This window comes from Eurytemora carolleeae, unplaced genomic scaffold, assembly GCF_000591075.1.
Source record: "Eurytemora carolleeae unplaced genomic scaffold, Eaff_2.0 scaffold609, whole genome shotgun sequence".
Classification (NCBI taxonomy): Eukaryota; Metazoa; Arthropoda; class Copepoda; order Calanoida; family Temoridae; genus Eurytemora; species Eurytemora carolleeae.
In genome coordinates, this window is record NW_019396624.1 from 123,340 (window position 1) to 132,029 (window position 8,690).

At 32.4% G+C, this 8,690-nt stretch overlaps 1 protein-coding gene across 1 annotated transcript; it reads left to right on the forward strand.

The window, feature by feature from the left end:
* Window positions 1-2,178: 2,178 nt before the first annotated feature.
* LOC111706494 (uncharacterized) lies at window positions 2,179-8,675 on the forward strand. Its single transcript, XM_023479383.1, has 10 exons — window positions 2,179-2,452; window positions 2,682-2,736; window positions 3,232-3,404; window positions 4,528-4,667; window positions 5,923-6,114; window positions 6,347-6,933; window positions 7,227-7,301; window positions 7,418-7,549; window positions 8,462-8,541; window positions 8,669-8,675. Exons 1-10 carry the CDS (start codon window positions 2,382-2,384, stop codon window positions 8,673-8,675), a joined length of 1,512 nt encoding a protein of 503 aa, XP_023335151.1. The 5' UTR covers window positions 2,179-2,381.
* Window positions 8,676-8,690: the final 15 nt, after the last annotated feature.

An 8,690-nucleotide genomic window follows, 5' to 3' on the forward strand; every position in this document is an offset into this window, starting at 1 on the left:
TTGATTGTGTCTTTTCCTAAACTTGTGGTTGCTGGGGCTTTAAGCTTCAGATCTTTATATTCAAGAATGACAAGGGAATGAGGAGAAAGTGAGATGATTAAGGATGACAAGGGGAAGAGGAAGAAAGAGAGAAGATTAAGAATGACAAGGGGAAGAGGAAGAAAGAGAGAAGATTAAGAATGACAAGGGGAAGAGGAAGTATGTAAGAAGAAGAAGAATGACAAGTGGAAGAGGAGGAAAGAGAGAAGATGAAGAATAACAAGGGGAAAGTGAATAAGGAGAGATGAGAGAAGAGGAAGAAAGACAAGGGGAAGAGGGGGAAAGAGAGAAGATGAAGAATGACAAGGGGAAGAGGGCGAAGAAGAGAAGATTAAGAATGACAAGGGGAAGAGGAAGAAAGAGAGAAGATTAAGAACGAAAAAAGGGAAGAGAAAAAAAAGACGAATAAGAATGACAAGGGGAAGAGGAAGAATGAGAGAAGATTAAGAATGACAGATGGAAGAAAAAAAAGAGAGATTAATATGAATGACAAGCGGAAAAGAGAGAAAGAGAGAAAACAAAAATGACAAGTGGAAGACCGAGAAAGAAAGAAGACAAAGAATGACAAGAAGAAGATGAAGAATGACAAGGGGAAGATAAAGAACGACAAGGGGAATAGGAAGAAAGAGAGAAGATAAATAATGACAAGGAAAAGAAGGAGAAAGAGAGAAGATTAAGATTGACAAGGGGAAGAGGAAAAAGAGAGAAGATATAGAAAGACAAGGAAAAGAAGGAGAAAGCGAGAAGATGAAGAATGACAAGGGGGAGAGGAAGAGGAAGAAAGAGAGAAGATGAATAATAACAAGGGGAAAGTGGATAGGAGAGAATAAGGAAAAGAATGTCAATTGGGTTAGGAGGAAAAAGCAAAAAATATTTGGGACAGAATAACAAAGAAAAGGAGAAACAAGAAAAAAGATTGAATCGAATATCTGAGGAAGGGGGGGGGGAAGAAAGAAGGAGAAAGAGATAAGACTAGGATGATTGAGATTTAGAAGGAAAATATTGATAGAAGAATAACAAGAGAAAGGATAAAAACGAAAGAAAAAGAATAAAGAAAGAATCAATGAAAAGAAGAAGGTTATGACGAAAAATATAGTAAGGGAAATAGTCGAAGTTTAAAATATTAAAGGTTTACACACCATGAGATTGCAAAGGTATAGAGAATAGAACATTGTGCGTAATCAGTTATTTGTAAAGTACTTTTTAAATATATTTACATTGTTTATTCTTATACTTTTTCTTTCTTGATTTTGTTTTTGAAACGCAACGGTCAACATTTATCTTGTTTCGCAAGATATTAAATGAATCCGGGATGTTTACATAATGATTGCTAGGCAACAGGGGTGAACAACCTTCATGTATTACGCAAATATAAAAAAACAAAAAACAATTAAATTAACCTATTCAATTAATGCATAATTTGTCTGACATATACTTTGTACATATTTATCCCTTTTTTGTTTGATAAAAACATTAAAGTGTTTTTACGAATGTAATTAGCGTATTCCTGCAATCACAGGGTGCAAATATGGTTCAGAATTAAGGACTTAAAGTTATTTTAGAATTTTTGACATAAGACATTACAGTCTGCAGGCGTAATTTCAAGTGACTCTACATCTATAGAATGACATGTTGGATTCACAATCATATACAACATGTTCTATCAATATTCGAATAATAATAAAGAAGACGTTGACATTATTCTATCTTGAAACTTGGTAAATTCGAACAATTTTCTTTGTTGTTGTTCTGTTGCAAAAATCTACGAGTCACTTACATTAAGAAGTGAAGTTTTTTAGTCAGAAAAATTATGAAATATCAACTATTTAAGAATGCGTCGAAAAATAATCGATGACTATTGTTTGTAATATCTGAATGATTTGTTTAGAATTAAATTGATTTGTTAACGATCCGAGTTGAATGTTGCATCTTTCTGAATTTGTATGGACACTACGTTCTTCGGTGTGAGACGTTTTTAACAATTTTCTCCTTATAGACGCAACAGATAGAAGTAAGATTAGTAGCGATCAAAAGCGCTTTTTTATCGCATTGAGCATATACCCCTTTTCATTTTTCGCGAACACTCCCTTTTAAGAAGTAAACGGAAAATTTTATTTTTATTAATGGTTTCAGATTGGAAAGTATTGAAAAGCCTAGCTATCTGAAACTGTATTGATCTGAAACTGGGTTCTAGGTTTATAAACACTACAGACCGGATGGTAAATACAATCTCAACACAGAAGATAGAAGATGTTCTCACACCTAAACATTTTTAGAATTAAAGTCGGATGAAGTGTTTAACTAGAAGATAAAGAACGGATAAAAAATCTAGTTTTGAAAAAATGAATTTTTGTCAAATAATCTCTCTTCTTCTCTATTCTGGACACGTGGATTTATTAAGATTACAAACAAGGAACCAGAAAACTAAAAATAAAGATTTTATTTTAAATTCGTGGTTTTTAAGACATGCATGAAAGATAACTATTACGTATACAGTTTGTTTGGATTAAGATTTGTTCTAGCTGTGAACCCTTATTTGAAAGTTTAAACCGTTCTTAGAGTTACAAAAAGACACTTTATAAAGCTTTTTTGTATTTTATTTTTATCTTATATTATAATCTAAGTTTTGTGGTGTTGTACAGAAGATTTGATGGAGGAGGAGACGGGTATAGAAGAGGTAGAGAGCTAAACAACCAGGTTTGTATTTGGTACAATGGTCGGCGCATTAAAAAAAAAGATTTTAAAGAAATGTTATTTTGATTTTACCAAAAAAAGAGAGATAATTAAATATAGATTAGGAAGGCGGATGATAGGGAAGGAAACGAATGATATGGGGGGGTGGAGGGATGGGAAGAAGAGGAGTGGGAGGAGTGGGAGGAGAGGGAGGAGAAGGATGGGGGAGTGTGAACAATGAACAACCTACAATTAATATAATGATTGAGATGGAATGTAAACTTTGTTCGACTTATCTCAGTACTCAACATTCCACCTGGAGTAATATAATGTAACCTTCACAGGATATAATCCTTGAATTGGACCGGGGGGGTATTATTTAGATGTGAGAATATCTACTGAAATAACCATAAGAATCAAAACAAAAATCAATAAAAAAAAGAAAATCTAAAAATTTTAAAATAGTAAAAAAAACTATATATTTTGCATATCTCTGATTTTAAATAATCTTAAGTTTAGGACGGGTTGAGTTTAGAGGATGAAGAACACAGTTCTCCAGGTAGGAAGGTTCACTGTAGTTCTCCTAGTGGTAGTGTTGAAGGACGGATAGTGGTTGAGGAGGAGGGGGGAACTCTAACAGATATGACAGTTCTAACCTGGCAAATAGGACTTGGAGAAACATTGTGCTACAGGTATTTAGAGTATAAGTATAAGAAAATTGAAAATGTAAAGACTGTTAATTTAATTCTACAGCCGTCGTCGTTTATATCAATACGATGAAGATAGATTTCTATTTCAATTTTGATTTCTACCGAGCTTTAAACAGCAGGGACACATTAACAAATTAACAAATATAAGTTATCAATAATCAGCTTTTCTTTGTTTAAATGTAAACTTGCAATTTGAAAAAAAGAAACATTATTGCAAAAAGTCGTCTTCACTCACCACTCTACAACAAAAGGATGGTTCCCCTTTGTTTATTTTTCTAATTATTGGATTAAAGCGAAATTTCAAGTGACTTTTTATTCAAAAATGACAATGTCCGATTCACAACAGTACCAAATTAAAAGCTTTGTCTGAATTAGATATAATTTATATATTAATGGTTATAGTTTTGAAAACTAATTATTGTTGTTTCTCTACAAAAGTGACTTCTGTGATAATAATATTCCTGGCTAAGAGGGATAACATGAACTGATAGATAATCACGAGATTGTCCTTTTTCAAGCCGTCATCGTATATATCGATACAATGAAGACAGATTTCTATTTCAATTTTGATTTCTACCAAGCTTTAAACAGCAGGGACACATTAACAGATTAACAAATATAAGTTATCAATAATCAGCTTTTCTTTGTTTAAATGTAAACTTGCAATTTGAAGAATACTTGTCAGGGATAGAAACATTATTGCAAAAAGTCGTCTTCACTCACCACTCTACAAGAAAAGGATGGTTCCACTTTTTTATTTTTCTAATTATTGGATTAAAGAACACAACTAAGTCAAAGTACCACTTGAAGCGAAATTTCAAGTTACCTTTTATTTAAAAATGACATTGTCCGATTCACAACAGTACTAAATTAAAAGCTTTGTCTGATTAGTATAATTTATATATCAATGGTTACAGTTGTTTCTCTACAAAAGTGACTTCTGTGATAATAATATTCCTGGCTAAGAGGGATAACATGAACTGATAGATAATCACGAGATTGTCCTTTTTCAGCAAGAGAGGGGGTTTACCGCTCATTTTATAAGAAATCGCCCTAATCTTTAGTAAAAGATAAAGCTAAAATATTCTAGATTGTTCTTGTTCAGGTTCAGCTCCGAGGGTTCCTCTCTCCACGGAGTAGTTGAGGTTAGATTCAGCTCCTTGAAGAGTGTTTACAGTATCACAGATTCATATCAGTTCCAGCTTCCAGCAGGACATGCAGAGTGTATTTGTGATTGTCCAGGAGGTATACTTTATCATTAATATTATTATTATTATTATTATTATTATTATTATTATTATTATTATTATTATTATTATTATTATTATTATTATTATTATTATTATTATTATTATTATTATTATTATTATTATTATTATTATTATTATTATTATTATTATTATTATTATTATTATTATTATTATTATTATTATTATTATTATTATTATTATTATTATTATTATTATTATTATTATTATTATTATTATTATTATTATTATTATTATTATTATTATTATTATTATTATTATTATTATTATTATTATTATTATTATTATTATTATTATTATTATTATTATTATTATTATTATTATTATTATNTTTCCCTCCAGTTTCCATGTATTTTTCATATTTTCCTTCCAGTTTCCATGTATTTTTCATATTTTCCCTCCAGTTTCCACTTATTTTTTTCATATTTTCCTTCCAGTTTCCGTGTATTTTTCCTGTTTTCCCTCCAGTTTCCACGTATTTTTCATATTTTCCTTCCAGTTTCCATGTATTTTTCATATTTTCCCTCCAGTTTCCACGTATTTTTCATATTTTCCTTCAAGTTTCCATGTATTTTTCAAGATCAACGGGAGTTTAAGGACCTAAAATTCAAACCTTTCAAAATAAACTTTACTCGAAAATTATATAATAGACTGGTGAAAATTTAATGAAGTACCACTGTATAACATCAGTTGAACGTAAAATAATTTTCGTGTTTTACAAAGCATTTAAGGGTACCGTTGTGAATACAACATTCCACCCTGCAAATGAAGGGTCATTTGAAATTACATTTACATTTCCTTTGAACTTATATAATTAGTATTTATTTAAATTTAACCCTTCTCCATAATCCCAGAGAATTTTTGGTTTAATTGGTAATCCTATACATGCATCTTAGTATTTCCCTTAGACCTTTAATCCTGTAATCCTTTAATCCCTGCAACTTCAGGTGTATGTGATCCTCCACATTTGACACTGAAACTGACCCATGTTGTTTTAACAGGGTGTATATATTTGTCTGAGACAACGAAATGCAGTTTTTTTTTCGGATGATTTTAATTTGAACATTTTTCGGATATTTTTCAATAAACAAAAAGAATGTATGATTTCTTTTAGGAATCAACTGCAATGCATGGCCCGGGGGGGGGTCTAGCATAATTTTGGCTCAATTCTTGCAATTATTAAATCAAATATGAAAAAATACCACAAAACAGTGGTGTGTAAAATTATGTAGGCTGTTTCTTCAGTTTTCTGAAGCTGTCATCAGCTGTCTGCTGCGCTGTCAAGGTCAAACCTATTTCTGACAAGAAATACCGAGCTGTCAACTTGCGAATTCCTAGTGTTATCGCACAGTTTGAGACGAAATATATCGATGAGAACGGAACTGTCCTTGATACACGGAATTACAATGTTGATCTGAACTCAGGAATGTTTATGGATATTCTTAGATTGCGAGCACTGTAATTAGTCAGATAAGAGTTTTAACTTTTAAAGATTTAAAGTTTAAAGAGTCTGGAATTTCTTGTTTGTTATCATGATACGATACGTATAAAAAATGCATCCGAAAACGTTTTTGATAAATTCTTAATACTTACTTTTATACATGGTGTTGGTGTACACTGTACATTAAAAGGGCAAAATCATAAACTATGCAATAGGGACAACAATAGATTGGGACGTGAGCCTTCAAGTGAGTAGTCCTGGGCCCACCTCCTTGGTCCCTCCAGGCTGGTATGTGGTCCCAGAGAGCTCTACCCACCACCACACCCTACTGGCAGGCGAGGAGGTTAACCCCCTAGACGGATGGGACGTGGACAAACTTGGATGGTTTAAAACAGGTTTAAGTGGGGAAGGAGTGGCCGAAGAGCTGGATCAGCTGATGTTGAAGTTCTCTCCTCAAGTGGAAAACTGCGCGACTGGTGAATACTCCGCCATCTTTAAATCTGGAAAGATAAACCAGGATGAGGTTGGAGGACGACCTGTCCAACAACTCTTCCCGTTTATTCAATCCGTCAGGGTCTGGAGACGACATATCGAGATGGAGCATAAAGATTCTCCCCTTCTCTCCCTCTCCCTTCAGCACAGGTCTAGAGTAGGCGTGGTAGTGCAGAGCTCCGCCTCTCATCTTGGAGATTTTTCAGGATATCTCTACCAGGACCAAAATTCTCATCTTCATCTTAATCTGACTTTAATCAATGCAACAGGAACTCTCAGTGGCTTGGTTTCAGGAGAAACAGCTTCACAGGCAAGTAAAAAAATACAGTAAAAAGCAAAATGGGATTAAAAGTTCCTATAATAAAAAGAGGATAAAAACGGAATATAAAAGAAAGAGCTTTTAGCGAGTTTTTTTAATGAAAGAATGAAATATTGTAAATAAAAAGATGAAGACAGATAAGCAAAAAATGTCCAGCTCCGGAATTGAGTAAATTGTTAAAAGTATTCAACAAGTTTGAAACTGCGTGATAAACCTATTGTTAGAAAACTAGAATAGAAAGAGAGGATAAATTTAAACTGAAATTTAAATTTGGTAAAATTCAGGTGTTCCTATTGAGGGTTAATTCAAGCCAAACAAATACTGTACGGTTGAGCATGACAAGCTGTACTGCTGAACAGGTTAGGAAATAAACACAATTAATCTCAATCTGAAAACTCAAAGATGTTCCTGAGTCCAGAATTGAACAAACTGTTTTCATACTTTTTTTCTTGAACTAGCAGACGTTTGTATATAGGTGAATGTAAGCCTGCATCCTGTAGGACGAGTTGAGGAAGTCCTGAGTAGACAGGTTCCCTGTATTACAGAAAACCAACGAATGTTTAGATCCGTCCCAGGTCCAGGGCATCATGTGGAAGTTAAACTAGGGGTAAAAATAATAATTTGTATTAAAAATATTTTCAAAATATTTTATTGGGGTTGGACAGCTAGCTAAATATATGTTTTCTAATTGTATTGGATCTTTATGTAGTTGTTATTCATAAAACAAACGGGGTTAATACTATATGTGCATTTCATAAAAAACTGAAATTTTCAAAATAGTTTTAGAACTGAGTACTTGCCACAACCTCTGATCGTCAAATGCCTAAATCTTTTAATCCTGATGATGTAATCCTAGTTTATCTTGCAGAGTTCTTATGGTTAAACCATTAAAGCTCTCCGCCATCAGGCTGCAAAGATTAAAGAAATAGTAGAAATTAGAGTTTGTGGCACGTAACCACAATTTATTTGAAATTATAAAATCACAGAAATCGGAACCAAAGTTTAGTAAAATATACAATTTGTAGATATCATTATTTTGGTTAGAAAACATTATTATATATGGCTAGTTTTCTTTATAATCAGATCATTTAAATGAATAAATAAACCCCAAAAAGGAAACTGAGCTGGGAACTTTTGAATAGTGGATATCGGGATAAATGCTTGATCCACTCTTTTTCTTAATCTCCAGATTAAATTATGCTTGCTCTCCTCTTGTTATTAATCTCTAGATTAATTAACAGAACGGGATTAAGGATATCCCATTCTAAAGTTTTCAGCTCTGGACAGTTTTGTTCAACGAAACTCTCTTAAAGGAATTGATCTGCAACAAGCGATAATTTTCTAATTCCTATATCTTTAAAACCTGATGGTATAGACCTTCGATATTTCAAACTTATATTGTTACAAAGATATAAATCACACTTTGTTGCAAATACTCAATTCCCTTCTGGCTCAGTTCTTGGGAGATTCCGTAAATGTAAATATCCGGATCTTAGTTCTGATTGGTTCTCACTTGCAGGTCTCCTCTGACCCTGATTCTGATTGGTTGTCATGGTTTGATCCAACTAAAATGTTTTTTACTCCATGGACTACTACCAGGTTATTATTATTGTTATTATTATTATTATTATTAGCGATCTTGCTATTACTATTATTATTCTTATTACTATAATTCTTCTTCTTCTTCTTCTGCTTGTTATTGTAATTATTATTATTGTTATTGAAGTTACTAATATTATTATTATTAT

Coding starts and splice junctions, on each gene's coding strand:
- LOC111706494 (XM_023479383.1), top strand. CDS start 2,382: ATGAATTTTTGTCAAATAATCTCTCTTCTTCTCTATTCTGGACACGTG. Junction 2,737..3,231: donor GTAGAGAGCTAAACAACCAG/GTTTGTATTTGG, acceptor TCTTAAGTTTAG/GACGGGTTGAGTTTAGAGGA. Junction 4,668..5,922: donor TATTTGTGATTGTCCAGGAG/GTATACTTTATC, acceptor AAAATTATGTAG/GCTGTTTCTTCAGTTTTCTG.